The 19,659-nt window shown below is 34.7% G+C and overlaps 1 protein-coding gene and 1 long non-coding RNA gene across 3 annotated transcripts in view; both read left to right on the top strand.

The window, feature by feature from the left end:
- LOC126734340 (aldehyde dehydrogenase, mitochondrial) overlaps positions 1–17,836 on the top strand; it is a 144,077-nt gene extending 126,241 nt beyond the window's left edge. For both annotated transcript variants that reach the window (XM_050437920.1, XM_050437919.1), the window contains exons 8-9: positions 17,325–17,526; positions 17,583–17,836. In XM_050437920.1, coding sequence (XP_050293877.1) covers positions 17,325–17,526; positions 17,583–17,686 — 306 coding nt within the window. In that variant the 3' untranslated portion in view covers positions 17,687–17,836. The remainder of the gene's footprint in view (positions 1–17,324; positions 17,527–17,582) is intronic.
- Positions 841–10,141, top strand: LOC126734346 (uncharacterized). The gene is made up of 2 exons (XR_007660029.1): positions 841–982; positions 10,047–10,141. It is a non-coding gene; the product is annotated as an uncharacterized LOC126734346 (long non-coding RNA).
- Positions 17,837–19,659: the final 1,823 nt, after the last annotated feature.

Below are 19,659 nucleotides of genomic sequence, written 5' to 3'. Positions count from 1 at the left end.
ATCTAAATTTTATGATTTTTAAAACATCTTATTGCTTTAAAAAACGAAATAAACCAATTACCAAAATTCCTTATTAAAATAATGCATTTCTTAATTCACTCATAGTAAATGTATTGCACTGTTTCTCGCACAATGCCTAAATGTGGGTTCCAGGGTTATGATTATTAGCCTTTATTAGGGCACGCAAAGAAAACGCAGCTTTATATCGTTAAACCCAGCTTTAGTATTGAAAGATAAATCAATGTCATAATTGACAACTAATTTAATCTATAACCTCAATTCAAAAAAAAAAAAATACTAAGACAGTAATGCTCTAATACTTAAATTATAATTATGAAATTTAAAATGATGAGAAAGAAAGTAAAGTAAAATTTAGCACTTAATACTTATTCAATTGTACATCTGATAATACCTCGCATATACGTATATACTCAGTTCCCAATTTCAAATCAAATCAGTGATGGTGGTTATATAAACAATTTTGCTAAATTGATTTTAAAATCTGTGATCATTTCTACATATTAATTAAAAAAAAATAATCTATAAATTGCGACGAACCGATAAATCAATACCTGGAGAAACCAAGCCAAAAAGAAAAAGGGGCTACCTGAAATTCTGAGTCTCTCCGACTGGTAGCAGGGCCCACCTGATCTGAATGGGGCTCCTTTGTTGGCAGCTATACGTTTGGGTCAAAAGAAGCAGCAGCAGATCGACCAGTTAGGATGCTTCCCGAATGTCTAGCAGGTAGTGGAAGGCAATCGGTATTAGGTGTAGCCGATTGGAAGGAATGCAGGTTCCGGAGGTGATGATCCAAGCGACTTGATGTGGTAACACGTGGAGTAGCAAGTGAGGTGGAAGCAGTAACAATAAAAATGCAGCAAAAGCAGAAGCAGAGGATAAGCAGAAGGTACAGGAAGGCCTAAAAATGGGGACCACACATGAGGTTCGACATGGCTGTCAATTTTATGGCATTTTTGTGTGGGTAAGTAAGTTAAATTTTATAAAATTGCTCTCTGAAAAGTTGGATGCATTGATGTTCTTTTGAGTTAAACCGAAAAGCATGCAAATAAGAAATTAATTAGATGAAAAAAATAGGAAAATGACTTAGGCATGTAACATGTGCTAACTTACCGAAGATGGAATGTGGCCTTTTCTGGGGTTTATTTAACACAACAAAAACAAGGAGCCCTATAAACTCTTAGGCCTACTTAGAAAATCAGCAATTAAGCTATCCTAGCACATACTAGTAACTACAAAAAAAAATTAGGCCAAGATAGGGTCTACCTTTTCACATCCGCATTAAGCGAAACTATCTGTCATACTCTAGAACCAGATAAAGAATGAATCTATTAAAAATAGGATTGTCAGTTCCCTCCAAATTTTAAGGAATGCATTTATCTGTCAAGTACCTAGGTGTTGACATGCTGGGTTTAACTACTGGGTACTATCTGGTACCAACATTGGTTTAAGTAATTTGCAACTATGGAGCAATCTATAACTTGAGGCCATGGTTTAGCAACAATAATTTACAAAAACTGACAGACCAGATTGACATTAACATTCTTATCACTATTGATCCTTATGATTTGAACAAAATAAACAAATAGTTAATGTGCTCAGTATTCATTAAAATCTAAAATAGGCCAAATTGACCTGCAAGGTAAAATCAATGCAAAATCAATGACAGTTCTTAATTCTATTCAATCAACAAAACAATGAAACAATATCCCATATTATTATTTACTTTCCTCATCCAATAATGGTTTTCCTTGCGTTTCAGATCGGGTATGTTAGGAGGGAAAATCTTAACGGTATCATATCTGTGTAGTATGTATATTTATGTATGATTTTTAAATAAATTATTTTATGAAACTATGGTTGCGATTTACTTTATCTTGGTAAAAAAAATTAATAAATCAATTAATATATCTGTTGGAGATTAAACCTGTAACACACCCCTCCTTCCTGAAAAGGAAGTTTACCTGAAACTTGCAATGGAAATTCAATCCCTAATAAAGAAAAACTAATCTAACTAAATAACTAATAAAAGAAATCCTAACTTGAAAATACTTAATATAATACAACATTATAAGAACCCTCAAAGAAACTATAAAGAAACGAATCTATTATAATAATTAAATTACGCTGACTTATAACTTAGATACTAACATTAGATTTGATCTTGAACGTTATTATCAGGTGGATGTGCCTTTAAATCTTTAGCATGCCAAACTCCACGACAGCGGCCTGTCAAGTCCGAAACTTCGTAGGACCATGGAGAGAGAATTTTGCTGATCTTGTAGGGCCCAAGATATTTAGGCGCGAACTTTGAAGTAAAGTTTTTGGCAGCATTAGAGATAACATAATTTCTCTGCCATACCTCCTGACCAAGTTGAAAACGCTCGTCGCGATGCCGTAAGTTATAACGCCTACTACGTTGCTCGCAAGCCCTTTTCAGTCTTTTCTGAACATCGACAAATACCTTTTCCAATGTTTTCGATCGCAAAGTTGGATCGGAATCATTAGGGTTAGATGGAGAAATTAAAGTCGGGGTGGGACACAGAAATCGAAGTTCTCTACCAAAAATTACAAAGTTTGGGGTTAGACCCGTAACTTCGTGTCTTGCTGATCGGATTGCACAACCTGCCTTAGCCAAAATTAGATCCCACGTCCTATGATCCTCATCAACATAGCTTGAGATTATGGTTTTTAGAACACGGTGGACACGCTCTACAGGGTTAGCCTGCGGGTGGTAATTAGCAGTATAACGTATTTGGATACCATACTCTTGCATTTTATTTTGGAAAGCCCCACTACGAAACTGAGGTCCATTGTCGGCAATGATTCTATCAGGGATTCCGTAAACCAAAAGTACATGGTCCTCGAGCCATTTTAATATACTGCTGGCGGTAGCCACTCGTAAAGGAAAGAAGAGAGGATACTTACTGAACAAATCATATACTGACAATACGAAGGAATATCCAGAACGAGAACGAGGCAAGGGACCCACAAGGTCTACACTGAGGATTTGCCAAGGTCTAGTCAGGGTTGGTTGTGGACTAAGAAGGTGGCCAGAAGAGACTTTTTGAAGAGGTTTAGTCCTTAAGCAAGTGTGACATCGGGCAATATACCTAGCTACGTCACACTTCATATTTGGCCAGTAATATTTCTGTGAAATACGGGAAAAAGTCTTAAACACTCCAAGATGACCACAGGTGGGAGGATCGTGATGTGCCTTTATGACATCAGATCGTTGATTTCGTGGTACAATCTGCAACCAAGCATCGTCAGGATTATCTAAAGCGGGGTATTTTGACTTAGTGCGCTTATAGAGCTTATTATTAGAAATCCACCATAGTGGGTACTTAGATGGTTGCTCTTTAACGCGTTTTAGCATGCGGGAATACCACTTGTCGATCAGGAAAGAAGAATCGTTCGTTGACATGTCATTCAGAGGTGCTACCTCATCTACCACTGGTACCGAACGAGATAATGCATCGGGGACGATGTTGTCTTTACCCTTACGATGAACTATGTCAAAATCGTACTGTTGTAGCCTTACAGCCCATCGAGCAATGCGACCAACAGGATCTTTGATTGAATTAAGCCACTTCAGACTATAGTGGTCAGTTACCACTGTAAAATGGCTACCTTCCACATATGGTCTGAGTTTTTCGATGGCGAAAATGACAGCCAAACATTCCTTTTCTGTTGTGCTATACCGACGCTCGTTTTTGGTAAGAGACCTACTTAGGAAACAAATAGCGTGCTCTTCGTCACCTTGAACCTGATAAAGGACAGCTCCAAGTCCAAAATCGGAAGCGTCACATTGGATAATAAAAGGAAGATCAAAATCTGGACATGATAAAACCGGTGCGCTGACCAGTTTCTCTTTAATAGTATTAAAAGCATTTTCACATTCAGGACTCCATACAAACTTTACGTTCTTCATGGTCAATGAGGTCAAGGGAGATACTATCGTGGAAAAATTAGGGACAAACCTCCGATACCAAGATGCGAGTCCAACAATTCTTCTAATATCAGTAACAGTCTTGGGGGTTGGTATACGCAGAATAGCCTCAATCTTATCGGGGTCCACTAGTAGACCGGAAGAATTAACAATGTACCCCAAATATTTTAACTCGGGTTTACAAAAGGTACACTTCTCTCTGTTAAGAGTTAGACCTGCCTTAACGATCCTCTGTATGACCTCACGTAAAACACGAATATGTTCCTCGAACGACGGGGTGGAAATGATTACGTCGTCAAGATAGACGAAGACGTATGGCTCCAAGTCAACACCAATAACAGAATCGATCAGTCTTTGCCACACTGCAGGGGCATTAGTCAACCCAAAGGGCATACGGGTAAATTGGAAAAGTCCTTTAGTAGGGACTGTAAATGCAGTAAGAGGGCGAGATTCTGGTGCAATAGGTATTTGCCAATACGCGGACTTAATATCCAACGTACTAAGGAACTTGGCATCTCTTAATTTATCTAAAGTGGCAGAAACAAAAGGTATGGGATAACTGCCTTTGATGGTCACACGATTTAAAGCGCGATAATCGACACAAAAACGCCATTCGCCAGTTTTTTCTTAACCATTACTATTGGAGATGACCAGGGTGAAATAGATGGTTCCACAATACCATTGGCAATCATTTGTTCCAATTCAGTATTGACATCCTTTTGAAGGGCACGGGAAAGAGGATAATAGCGCTGTTTGATAGGTGCTGAATTTGTCCTGATTTCTAGCTTGACCAAATTAGTACAACCCAATGTTGAACTCATGTTGGAAAAGACATCCTCGATAAGTCGATCGAGAGTTCCTTTTTGTGTTGGAGTCAGAGTATCAACGGATTGAATTGCGGCAGTTTCGTGACAGTAGTATGGAGCAACATCTTTGAAATGCCATTCCCCAGTGTTAAGGTCAGGTATGATCCCCATACGAGTCCAAAAATCAATACCTAAGATCAAGGAATGGGGTAGGGAGGGAACAACCAAAACATCCATAAGGACTACGCGAGTGCGAAGCCTCATAGGTAAGGTCACAATTCCTTTTATTGAACATTGTTGTCCATTGGCTACAGTGCACTCAGTGGCCCCAGATTGTTTAAGGTTGCAATAAGTAGACAAAACAGACCATCCGGCAGAACCAATAATAGTTCGAGATGCTCCACTATCAAGTAAACCTAATAGTGATTTTCCAAAAATGTCTATATGCAGATAAGGACGCTCATCACCTTTGGCATGTGCCAAGACGAAATCAAGGACGGCAGAAGTACGAACATGTTTGGATAGACTAATAGCCGATTGTGATTCAAAAGATAGGCAAGAGGGACGGCCTATGCTCTTGCCGATGCCTCGTTTTTTGAGCACGTTGGACAAGTCTTTGCACTAACGTCTCTCTTTCCGCATCGGAAACAAAAGAACGTTTTGGGCTTAGAACATTTACGAAAACGATGTCCGCTGTCACCGCAATTCCAGCAGGTTACAACAGAAGAAACTGCATCTATAGAAGTTGAATAAGCCGAATGATTATTAGGAATAATCGGCTTAACATCACTAGGCTCTGAATAAGACTTAATTGACGCTACGTGATGACTGGGTTTTCTGTAGGCAAGTTCAGGTTCTAATAGCTGTCTAATGTTTGTGGGGGGTGGGACAAATCTCTGCACTCTGGCTTCGGTCTCTTCAATTGCTCGACTTAACCTAGTCAACTCGTGAAGATCATGGATTTCATGGGTAGCAAGCCTACTTTGAATATAAGGAAGTAAATTTCGACGAATAAGGTTAAGTTTGACTGATTCGGAGGGACTTTCTGAAAGTTTTCGAAATAGACTCTCCATTGCGACAATAAACGTAAGGACGCGTTCTTGTGATCCTTGGGTGCGCCTACGTATTTCATCCCACAAACCATATTCATAGTCATAAGGCCGAAAGGAATCTTTCAATTTAGTTACTAAATCATCCCAACTGGCAAATTTATTGGTACGATACCAAAGAAGGGCATCGCCAGTAAACAACTCTGGTGCAGACCGGAGTAACTGCTCCTTAAGTACACCTCGAGATAAACGTATTTCCTCAACTCTCTCTAGAAAGTCGTTAACACTAGTCTGTCCATTAAACTTAATATTCCATCGAAACACATCATGTGTATGGTATGAGGGATGCGATAGTTGTCTCGGCTCACGCCCGTAAGTTCGATTCGATGTGTCCGTCGGAGAAAAATTTACTTCTTCCAAATGACGAACTAAGTCGTTGATTGGTATGGACTGGGACAAGTTGTCTCCATGAGCAGTGGAGTTTGCTGGAGGAGATGCATGAACCACGGGGGGTCCAAAACGAACCTGTGATTGACGACTCATTGCTTGAGACTCATTTGCTGAACTCACTGGATAACAGTTAATTTGACTTACAGGAGGTTGTGATATAGGATTCGAAGATATTGAGGACTTTGCATTAAGTTCATTTCCGGAAGACTGAAAGACTCTGGATCCGTCGCGCTGCATGAAACGACCATAGGAAGGTCTTGACTCAGATGTACTTGACGTTCTCTGCTGAGGATTAAAATAAGGACAACTGCTTTGAGCAAGCTCCAATAAATCCTGGAGTGGAAGTCTAGACTGTTGTGTCAAAGACGGATTGGAAGTAGTCCCATAGGGTACTGCATCGCTATGAGATTCAATCTGAGGCAACTCCCTATTAATAGCTGAATGTGCAAAGACGTAGAAGTACCAGACTGGAAATTATTCAAATTGTTCGACTGCTCTGCAACCTCGCATTGTGAAGTCGATGCGGCAGCAACATTGGAATTAACACGTTCCGCTTCAAGTTCTATGTAACAGGTGTAGATTCCTCATCACTCAAAACAATTAAGTCATTTGAAACTACTAAGTTGTCTCCTGTATTTAAGGATTCATGGGATTCGTGAGATGGAGTGGCCCCTGTTAGGGTAATGGCTGGTGGTTTGTTGGCATAAGAGCAAGAAGGCATGATACCTTGAGAAGCAAGATTAAGATCACCAAAAAGTTTAGTGCATGAACTTACAATCTCATTTTTTAAAACCGACTCTACTTCTGACACAGCATGGACTCGATTGATACGCTGGTACAAATGCAACAAGAGGGTATTAATCCGTTTGGATTCTCCATCACAATAATCCTTTCCGAGAGTCTTAATATCCCGTTCAATAGATATTAATTTACTGCGACAAAGGCAAAGCTCACTATCTGTGTCGAAGGCAGTGGAACTAGGAGGATCAATGTGTTTCTCCCGTTCCAACCGCAAGGACTCACGAAGACTGGTCCGTTTTTGAGCGAAAGAACCGGTTAATGGGAGACCTCGAATGTGTAACTCATATTTTAGTTCCTCACCACCTAGATAATTAACATCCATTTCAAATATCAAAATAGAGGGACAAAAAAAATATATATATTTATAGATATATTATATATAATTTAATAACGTTAATTAAATAAATAAGCTAAAAAAAAAATTAAAAGGAAAATATGATTAAGTATCCAAAGGACACCCCCACCCTTTCCTAAGAAAAAAAAATTAAAAAAAAAAAGGAATCAAAGTCCAACAGCAAATACACTACGTATAAGAGCAGTTAAGACTATAGTTATATTTATCATTCAGACCTACTAATAAGAAGTAAGAATAGTCAGGTACTTCAAAAAAAAAATAAATAAATAAATTTAAAAAAAAAACAAAAGAAGTCTTAAAAATCAATCAAAGGTAATACCAGTAAATAAGCTTATTATACACACTTACTACAGTACTGCGCATGAACAGATTTACAAAAAAAATCAAAGAAAAAAAAATATTAAAAAAAAACAAAATATTTAAAAACTTTTCGATTATGTTAATCACTCATAATTACTTCAACAAATAGATGTTCGCATTAAAAAAATTACATAATCAAAGTTCCAACAATTTATCTAAAGCAAATCAAACTATAATAAAAGAAAATGAAAAAGAAAATATATATCTCTATGATACTTTATAAAGTACTACTTCTTCTCGACAATACCTCTATTCAAGAATTTAAAAAAAAAATGTTTTTCCTTTTCTTCCCTTTTCTTTCTTTTTCCTTTCCCTTTCTTTTTTCACCTTCACACCACCCTGTAATCCTATAACACTTGAATCATTTATCCTTCCCTACAACACCTGAAGATATTTCCTTGGTTTTTGGTAATTGGTCACCAACCTTAATAAAATTTGATAATTCTCTTTTTTTTTTTTTTAAATGAGAAGAAACACTGAACTGATGAAAACGTCAAAAAAAATAAGAATGGTAAAGTCAACCTTCTAAAACAACTAATCAAAATTAACTGCTAATGTTTAATATAATCAAAAGTTACTAGAAAAAAAAATTGGTAAAGCAAGAACTGACACGTTGGGCGCCAAATTTATTGCACTGTTTCTCGCACAATGCCTAAATGTGGGTTCCAGGGTTATGATTATTAGCCTTTATTAGGGCACGCAAAGAAAACGCAGCTTTATATCGTTAAACCCAGCTTTAGTATTGAAAGATAAATCAATGTCATAATTGACAACTAATTTAATCTATAACCTCAATTCAAAAAAAAATAAATACTAAGACAGTAATGCTCTAATACTTAAATTATAATTATGAAATTTAAAATGATGAGAAAGAAAATAAAGTAAAATTTAGCACTTAATACTTATTCAATTGTACATCTGATAATACCTCGCATATACGTATATACTCAGTTCCCAATTTCAAATCAAATCAGTGATGGTGGTTATATAAACAATTTTGCTAAATTGATTTTAAAATCTGTGATCATTTCTACATATTAATTAAAAAAAAAATAATCTATAAATTGCGACGAACCGATAAATCAATACCTGGAGAAACCAAGCCAAAAAGAATCTGAATGGGGCTCCTTTGTTGGCAGCTATACGTTTGGGTCAAAAGAAGCAGCAGCAGATCGACCAGTTAGGATGCTTCCCGAATGTCTAGCAGGTAGTGGAAGGCAATCGGTATTAGGTGTAGCCAATCAGCTACACCTAAGGAAGGAATGCAGGTTCCGGAGGTGATGATCCAAGCGACTTGATGTGGTAACACGTGGAGTAGCAAGTGAGGTGGAAGCAGTAACAATAAAAATGCAGCAAAAGCAGAAGCAGAGGATAAGCAGAAGGTACAGGAAGGCCTAAAAATGGGGACCACACATGAGGTTCGACATGGCTGTCAATTTTATGGCATTTTTGTGTGGGTAAGTAAGTTAAATTTTATAAAATTGCTCTCTGAAAAGTTGGATGCATTGATGTTCTTTTGAGTTAAACCGAAAAGCATGCAAATAAGAAATTAATTAGATGAAAAAAATAGGAAAATGACTTAGGCATGTAACATGTGCTAACTTACCGAAGATGGAATGTGGCCTTTTCTGGGGTTTATTTAACACAACAAAAACAAGGAGCCCTATAAACTCTTAGGCCTACTTAGAAAATCAGCAATTAAGCTATCCTAGCACATACTAGTAACTACAAAAAAAAATTAGGCCAAGATAGGGTCTACCTTTTCACATCCGCATTAAGCGAAACTATCTGTCATACTCTAGAACCAGATAAAGAATGAATCTATTAAAAATAGGATTGTCAGTTCCCTCCAAATTTTAAGGAATGCATTTATCTGTCAAGTACCTAGGTGTTGACATGCTGGGTTTAACTACTGGGTACTATCTGGTACCAACATTGGTTTAAGTAATTTGCAACTATGGAGCAATCTATAACTTGAGGCCATGGTTTAGCAACAATAATTTACAAAAACTGACAGACCAGATTGACATTAACATTCTTATCACTATTGATCCTTATGATTTGAACAAAATAAACAAATAGTTAATGTGCTCAGTATTCATTAAAATCTAAAATAGGCCAAATTGACCTGCAAGGTAAAATCAATGCAAAATCAATGACAGTTCTTAATTCTATTCAATCAACAAAACAATGAAACAATATCCCATATTATTATTTACTTTCCTCATCCAATAATGGTTTTCCTTGCGTTTCAGATCGGGTATGTTAGGAGGGACCATCTTAACGGTATCATATCTGTGTAGTATGTATATTTATGTATGATTTTTAAATAAATTATTTTATGAAACTATGGTTGCGATTTACTTTATCTTGGTAAAAAAAATTAATAAATCAATTAATATATCTGTTGGAGATTAAACCTGTAACAAATGTTTAAAGTGACCACCATTCATTTCAATGCAGACATCTGCTCTTCTTCTCCATGATCTGCGTAACCTGTGGAATATCCCTGGGGTTGTACGAATTTAATTGGAACAGTCGATAATGCGTTGACGTAGTTGCTCTTCAGTATTAATCGGCACTGAGTAAAACCTCTACATATTCTCAAACCTATTAAGTCACAATTTGGAATAATTTACGTGTAAACTTGTCAACTCGCGCACGTTGAGTTTGAGAATAGGGGATTGGGTCCGCGTATTAAATATTTGGTACTCGCGGTGTAAACTAGGCTAATGAATCAAATAAGTATGCATTTAATAAGGAATTTTGGTAATTGGTTTATTTCGTTTTTTTAAAGCAATACGATGTTTTAAAAATCATGAAATTTAGATTTTTCAATTAATTATTTAATAACTACTTGTTTACTTTTGAAACCCCATAACTTTCATAAGTTTATGTTGTTTAACCAGTTAGCAGCCCATCAGAGCAAACTTTTTGCCTTCAATTTTCTCGAAAACCATCGTTCTGGGCGATGTGCAACAAGAGTACCTTTTTTGTAGGAAAAAGTATGTAGTTTTTAAAAAATGAACCCACGTTGCGAAGAAAATAACCTAAAAAAAGTTATTCACGAATTAACCCCCTACCCTTGCAAAAACTACCCTTTCCGATTTTCCAAATTATTTTTTAGTATCACCATTTGATTTTGGGTCAAAATTTATGGCAGAGGATTTTTTTTCGAAATTTTATCTCGTTTTTTAAGCCTACAATTTCAAAAAACCGTTTTTTAAATTTACCCTTTCAGTGCCCCTAACTCCCTTAATATGCAGTTTCCACCCTATAGTTATAGGAACTTTTTTTAAAATTTTTAGGAGTACTATCACCCCCCGAATTTTTTTACACCATTTCAATGACACTCTGTATAGTAATATCGAAATAATATGCTTGTGACGATAAGACATAAATTCATTCGCCCTCTATTTGGGTGTAAGAAAATTGGCTAAAAAATAAAGATCCTGAACACATTTTAATGGTTTCAAAATCATTTTAAATTGTTTTTAATTATTTCGTGTGTAAATATTCTCAAACAAAATTAAAATTTTCTAAGAAAATTAACAAAAATGTCCGAATCATACATATGAGTATAGTTGATTTGAATTTTAAGTTTTAAATTTATTGGACCACAATAAAAATTTAGACACAATTCCTTACTTAAATGTAATAGTAAATATACAAATGAACCTTTAGTAGTTTGTGCATGTATACCTGAATTAAGTAACTTACCTTACCTAAGTACCTTTTTTTTAATTTTTGACGGGAAAAGAAAGATAATCTTTCCCTATTTTAAACCTAAAAATACAAAAGGAAAACTTCTTAATGGGTAGTTAGGAAGTTTGCACACAACTTTCGCTGCAACTAAATTAACGTACTATTTGAGGTACCTCAAGATTCGCACTGATTCGCACTGCGTTCTTTTACTTTTTAAATTACTTTCAAACGATGTAGGAAGTAGCCTCGAGTCCTATTTTCGGATGATTAAGGTTATTCCTGGAGGCGCAACAGTTAATTCCGAACATTTGTAGAGTAATCCTGATACATGGACCACTTGGTCTGTCCCCAACAGTTTAAATCTTAATTTATGTAAATTCATGTTTACATTCTCTAAGACCACTTGAGCTGGAATATGGCATTACTAATGTTAGTCTTAGTTTACATTATTCTAAGATAAAAGATCTTGGAGCAACACTCGATAAGCGTTTAACTGTCTTTCCGCATTTGAATAATATTGTGAGTGCAACATTTAGAAGGCTAAGTTTTGTATTGCGACATCAAGTCTGTTTGTCTAGAAATCCCTTAAAATTCGAGTCTTTTAATGTCAAATCAATAATTTTTATTATTCAAAAGTACCTTTAATTTTTTTCCTTAAAGCCTAAATTCAAGAAAATAATTTCTTAAAGCCTTCACAAATGTAAGTGTTACCTTACTCTGACAGGTGTTCATTGCTCGGTTTCATATTTAGGCTGGTGAATGGTTTCACAATTTGTGAAGGTGTAGGCGTACCGAATAAACACTGCTGGAATATTTGCTCAAATTTCAGAACATTTAAAGACATTAAGTGGATATTTTAAAAGTTTACAAGTCCTTATTTCTGATATTAAAAGAAGCTTTCATAACTTAAAAACGTTTTTTCAGCAGAACGTCAATGGGATTTAATTAAATTTTTTGTTGTACATTGATAATGAAATAAGGAAACAGTTGCGCAATCAATGTCTAAATCGGAAAAGTTAAACTCGGAATGTTTAATGAGGCCAAAGTGAACTTTCTCTCATAGGCGTCAGATTGAATTTTTGCATTTTCAAATTCTCCTTTAGAAATGCTCCTTAACCATGTATAATATGTTTATGTTCGGTCAGGATACATAATTAAAATTAACAAAAATAAGATTTCATAAAAATAAAGGGGCCCGCTCTTAGTGCATTTCTTTTTAATGTATATACCGCGGATCTACATACAGTCATACAAGATGTTAAAATCTTATAATACGTGGATGATCTATGCATTTATGCAACAAATAAAAAAACTTGACAATTACCTACCTACCTTAGTTTTTAATACTGAAATTCTCAAAGAATTCCTATTTAATAAGGGACTTGATATTTTACCATCTAAATCTGAGAATACTGTATTTACCAGACATAACCTCGCTTATCAAAATATCATACCATTAGGCTCATATGATATTCCATGGAGACGTTGCTCTCGTTATCTTGGGGTCCAAAAAGTGATATGAAAAGATCAAATAAATTCCATAGTGACCAAGGCTGAAAAAAACCTCAATCTGTTAAAGGTCATAACCAAAAGACTGATTTATTATTAATTGACTTTTCTTCAATATTTTATGGTAATGCTACCTAAACCGTTTAAATACAATGGAAGGACTACAATATATTTGGCATTATGTGTAGCAAGTGGGAGCATTCTGCTCCACGCCAGTGCAGGCTCTTCTCGCAGAAACGGGATAAGCCCTACTACATACAAAAAGAGCATATTTAGCTCAAAAATTTTTAATAAAAAATATATACATGTCTAATAACTTTCATACAAACAAAGTTAGTATGTTGGCGACCGAGTACCTAACTGAATCATTTTGGATTCACAAAAATTCTGAAGTTTACTGAAGTAACGTTCGTAAAGTAAATTACCCTTTTTTGGACATAATTATAAAAATATTTTGTGCAGTACCATTGTTACATACCCCAACATTGTGTATAATAAATTATATCAACTATGAAATCAAATTCACATTCATATTAAATATTGATGAATCTAAGACGAGAGAAGAGCATGAATGTGCTTATTTTATTCCATTTGAAAATACCACAAAACAACTTTTATCTTAATGATAATGCTTAGCATATTTATGACTGATATGTATGCATTAGTATAAAAAAATTTGTTGTTTTTTAGGATTTGTCATATATTAACTATTCTTGTCGTTTATTACGACGATAGCATTGAAATCGAAATACATTTATGACTAAAAGACATTGTGGTATCTATGATAATAAACAAGTAGTTAAAAGTTTTGTTAACATAGTAACAATTTTTAAAAAGCTTATAAAGCTTACAAGTTTATGACACATAAATAAGTACATTCGTAGTTTTCCTAAACTTAGTTCCAAACTGTCTATCAATTTCAAAGGACTCAACAGAAATTATGATATAACCCTTTTTCAAATGGTGGAGCTTACAGAAGACGACGTGTGATTGTAATCGTAGAATTTATAATTTGGCAAACCGCAATCAAAAAACACTGGTTTTTTGATTGCGATTACAATGTTTCTAAGTTTTTATTGTTTAAGTTAGCAAAACCCTATTTATTAGCAATTAATATAGAATCCCTAATCTTTATATCGCAAGATTATAGAAGATATCACATTTTTAAAATAGTTATTACTTTTGTTACGATCTGTGAGAGAAAGTTGTAGGGTGTTATATTCTCTTGTTATCCGCTTATGTTATATCCTTTAATGCTGGTGATTCTTCTTTGTTTGTCAAATTATTCGAATAAATAGACCACTAGTGAATTGTGTGATCCCGTTTTCTATTTTTTAGGCACGTACGCACGACATACATCGTCTCATTCCTGCTTTACAGGACAGTCTGTTCATTTCTGGGGTTATCTATTATACTATTCGGACCTACAGTATACTATCCTTTTGAGAAAACCGCATAAGTGCTTCTGTTACGTTAGAGGTTGAAATATCTGTCCGAATTTAAGTTCTCAGTTAAAAAAGAGGCCCAATCATGTGGGTACCCACAATACCTAACCACCATTAAATCCAAATATAACGACGAACTAGCCGTGCAATTTCGTCAATAAATGTTTTTTTGACGATTAAATATTCCACAGTTAACTGGCTCTCGTCTGAACAAAAGATTTTTAATGAAAAGTTTGGTATGTCCTTATTTTTTTAAAGAAACCACTGACAAAATGCCATTCTCCTAATGTTCAACACCTGTTGTAGTTTCAATTTCACGGAAAGACTTACGGGGTCTTAGGTGTCTCAACCACGTTTTGCATTTAAAAATTTCCTTTATTGTCGTGTGGAAGGTTGTTTTTTTTTACCTTAAGAATAAGACACTCCAACGTATCGTATTATTAATTTTGAATCTCATAAACATACACTTGACACTGACAATAAATTTTACTTTGATAGTTACCTAAGGTAATTAAAACTGACAGCAAACATTACTATAAGGAAATTGAAGGGAAATATGGAAGCCTACTATCATGAAATATTAATTTTGTTAATTTTAGTTGTTTATCTTGACCAAACATGTACCATCGTGCCGAAAAAAAACTGGGACAATAAAATTTAAGTAGGGAATTGTCTCCTAGTCTATTATAGTAAATCGCATTCCTTGGGTATGGTATGCATATTTACGCATTATGAATTTTTGGAGTCTTAATAATTACATATTTAAATAATAATATTGATAGAAAACATTTTTATTTTTCGATATTTATTTTTATTTGGAATACATTTTATAAATAAAGCAAAACTAACTAATATCTTTTTTGATAATATGGAATAACAAAAAATTATTAATACTTAGTAAGCACACCGTCGTTATCAATGACAGCTTGCAAACGTCATGGCATACTTAAAATTAAGTTTCTGGTATATTCTTCGGTTATTTGATCCCATGCGTCATCTATCTTTAGGCGTAATTCATTTTGATTTCTAGGCCCAAAGTTATCCTAATACATACATTTTGCCATTTTACCCCAAACGTTTTCAATTGGGTTGATATCAGGGCTTTTCGAGAGCCACGGTAAAACTTAAATTCGTCTTTCGAACGGCAAGATTCGCACACGAATTAAAAAGTGCATTTTTGAACAGCATTCGAAATTTCATTCGCATACGAACCTCAAATGTAGTGGCAACTTAGCAAACTCGAGTGCTATAGTGCTATTGGAGGCCATGTCAGACGGGATGAAGACGATAAGGATTTTTCAATCTAACCTGAAATTTAAGTTTAAAAACATCAGGGAATTTTTAGGTTTTTTTCATGGCGTTTCTTGGGTGTTTTGAATTGACTTTTTTTTTAAGTTGGATTCAAAAAATAAAAAAAATATTGCGGTTTTGTGTCGAGTAAGCAAAAGAAAGAACTAATTTAATTGAGAATCGCACACGAACTTTGAAATTCGAATGGTATATACCCATTCGAGACACCGCATGCGAAAAAGTTCCCATACGATGCGGACGAAAATACAAATATCGGTTTTTCGTGCGAAATCCTCAAATTTCGTATGCGAATCAAATTCGAATCGTTTCAAAAATACGGCCCCTGGTCCTCTAAAACTAATCCAGGCCCAAGCGTTTATACTAAAACGTCCACTTTGTGTATATCTTTCATCAAATCTGGTATTAGAAGGTCTCTAAACGCGGATTTTGCCATTATTACACGATTGAAAGGTTTTTTCATCCGAAAATAGTACCGTTTCCCATATGTTGTTTTGGTGTGCATATTGATGGGCAAATTGGGCAAAAAAATCTTCTCTGTTTGTTTGCTTCAGTCAATAATAGTATATTTGTTGCACAGCAACTTTTAATTTCCGAATTTCTTATCCTACTACGAGCTGTATTAGCAATACCAGGAAAATGCGTGTCTTCTTTCGCCTTTATTGCTGTTTCAAACGAATTGTTTCTTAAAGAGCCAACTAACGCTCTATTTTAAATATCGTTTGAAATTTTTGGTCCAGCAGAACCTGAATTTCTTACAATAGCTCTATATTCTGCAATTTTTGCCTTAGCTAAGGAAATAGTATTTTTACTACCTAATTCTTCTGCGATTCTTCTTATAGGAACTCCACCCATCAGACGAGTGTATATTATCGCCTTTTGTTGAGGAGATAATGCGAGATAATTTTGTTGACGCAGCTGTCACAAAATTAAATTACCTTCGACAACATCAAAATATATTATTCTAATAGACCAAGAGATTTGAGAGATTTTGCTGTCCCAGTTTTTTTTTCGGCACGATAGTACATGTTATGCGTGGTTGAACAGAATTTCTAAACGGCGAATTTGAAAATTCAAAAATTTAATATAACGCCCATAAGATAAACAAAACTTGACTTCAGCCTCATTCAACATAGTGAGCCTGACAATTTTTTTACTTTATTTTGAAATTCACGCTCACTTGTTACCCCCACCCTGAAAATGTCTTAATTGTATCTGTTATAATTAACAAAAAAAAACGGAATTTTTAAAAGGCACTTTTTCCCTTTGTATTTCTCTGTATATCTGTTGCTATTTCAAGTTGTAGATTGAGAGATTATTTACAGGCAATTGATTTCGTTCAGGTTTTTTTTTTCCCATTTGGTCCTCCCTGTATCTTTATTGGTTTCCATCATCCACATGTACATAATTTTAAACTGGACACCCTGTATACGTTAAGTGCTTAATTATACTGTTAATTATGCGTTTGTATTGATTGATAAGAATAAAGATCTATCCATAATTCAGTTTTTCTTTTGAATAGTTATCTTAACTTTACTTTTACCTTACACGATCATTTTTATTTAGATCTTCGGCCCCGTTCAACAGCTAATGAAATTCAGAAACCTTGACGAAATAATCGTGAGGGCCAACAAGACGAATTACGGCCTTGCTTCTGCAATTTTCTCCAAGGATATTGACAAAATTAACTATCTTACTCAAGGTATTAAAGCCGGAACCGTTTGGGTTAACTGCTACAATGTTTTACAAGCACAGACACCATTTGGAGGTAAGAATAATAAATTAAATTTGATCATTCGGCACCTGAAACCATTATTTTTTTAGGTTACAAGGACTCAGGGCACGGTAGAGAATTGGGACAATACGGCCTAAGACAATACACAGAAGTGAAAACAGTTATCACATCTCTTTTACAGAAAAATTCTTAAATGTCTACATGTTTCGTTTAATGTTATCACTTAGTGATAGGATTTTCTACTTTTGAAATGTTACCGATAGGCTATGCTATTAATTAGATGATAAGTTTTTTGTGTTTATTAAAGTTTTAAATTTTTTTGGAAATACATATTTTATGCTGATTTGTTGTTTTTTGTTGGAGGGTTAAATGAAAAGCTGCAGTGATTTAAAAAATATAATTCATAATCCTCTATAATTGCTAAGGCTTTCCAACTTTTTATAAAATATTAAGTTTCAATAACTACAACTTTGGCAAATAACAATAGGTTAATCTTATAGGAATATAACTAAAGAAAAACATAAATAGTGATGTGTGTCATATCAGTCATACATGTTTAAAACTGCACTCAGTAATTAATAGTGATTAATTAACAAGAGGAACTACTTGTATTAAAGTCCAAAAAGGCATTTAATTTGATACGTGGTTATTTTTTTATTTGCGTAAGGGTTACCATAAGTACCATAGAACGGGATTAAAATGTGCCTGCATAGGTAAAAATATGCCACTGTGTCTTCCCTCAGATATTTCAATTTTTTGGGCTCGATATGCTCTTAAATCATGATGTAAACCAAACTCTACTAGTTTGATCATCTTGCGCGGTACCCGCTATTTGTTGAGAGATTAACGTTGATGGATGATGCCTGTTTTCTCGTTTTCCAAAAAGTCTGGATACTTTGGTAGTGACAGGTTTGTGGTATAAAATGGAACATTTAGGTGAGTAATTTCAATTACCTATTTATTTATCTTGATAGTGCCCTCATAATGATTTGATATTGTTTACTCATGTTTATGAATTAGAACAATATTGAGATTAGAGCATAAATTTGTGAAGTAGTGCCATTGAGTAGCACGTTTTCACCTCATATTTTTTCACAGACTTTCAACTTTTTTATTTCCGAATGCTGCGTCAACACATTAGAAAACAAGGCATTACTAAAACTATTGTCCAAAGATACTGGAACAGATTTTGACTGAAATTAGAAAAAAAAAAGAATTTCTGTTCGTTGGGCAAATGCGAAATATGATATTCACCGAAATTTACTTAATAAAATAGTCTAAGAGGAATGGAGGGCAGACGATTTTCTCGGATGAAGAAGTTAATCAGTTATCGTGGCACACGACTATCCAGTTATAGATTTCCTGTAAATTCCTGGAACAAGTAAAAAAAGCGTCGTGGTATTAAATAGGCCAATACTTTTGTAAAGAGGCATGCACGGCAAATTTCCAATCGATCCGCCAGAATTATTACTTACAGTTGAGTTCTATTGATGGCGAAGTAGTAAATAAGTTCTTTGACAATTTGGAAAAAGAAGTTTTCCCCTGTCAAATATTTGGAATTATGATGAAACTTGTCTCGTCGACGATCCTGGCATATCTAAATTTCTTGTTAAATGAAGCAATAAATAAGAAAGTAGTCTGAAAATATAAAGAATTCTCATAAACAAATGTATCAATAATCAATGAAGTGCAGCGGATGAAATTAGCACCAGTTTACGATGTTTATAGCACAGAAAAAATGTGGTCAAGTTGGACAGAGAACGGCTCCGGGAAATGTCACCATAAGTCAGGTTGGTTCGACTTATAATGCTTAGAAAACTGGTTTACGACCCTAATATTCCCAATTTTGAAAAAAACAAGTAAAAAGTTCTTTAAATTCTCATATAAATACGAAAGTGATAGATCTTTGCAATGAAATAAAATTTTTTCTATTGCTTTGCTCCCAAACCCTACTCACCTGCTACAACCATAGATTAGAATTGTCTAGCGGAAGATTTCAAATAAATGGAAAGACTATATTTGAAATAACCGTTGTATGACAGTTCCCAAAGATGTATTTTTAAAACTTTTACGAAAAGTGTTTACAGACTGGCATCAACCTTCAATTTCGACACGACAGAGCCACCTTATATTCCTCAAAGGGTTGCAAGAGATGACGACGATAGT

Source organism: Anthonomus grandis, chromosome 3 (genome assembly GCF_022605725.1).
Source record: "Anthonomus grandis grandis chromosome 3, icAntGran1.3, whole genome shotgun sequence".
NCBI lineage: Eukaryota > Metazoa > Arthropoda > Insecta > Coleoptera > Curculionidae > Anthonomus > Anthonomus grandis.
The sequence above is the reverse complement of the archived record's forward strand: the minus strand, read 5'-3'. Positions and strand labels throughout refer to the sequence as shown.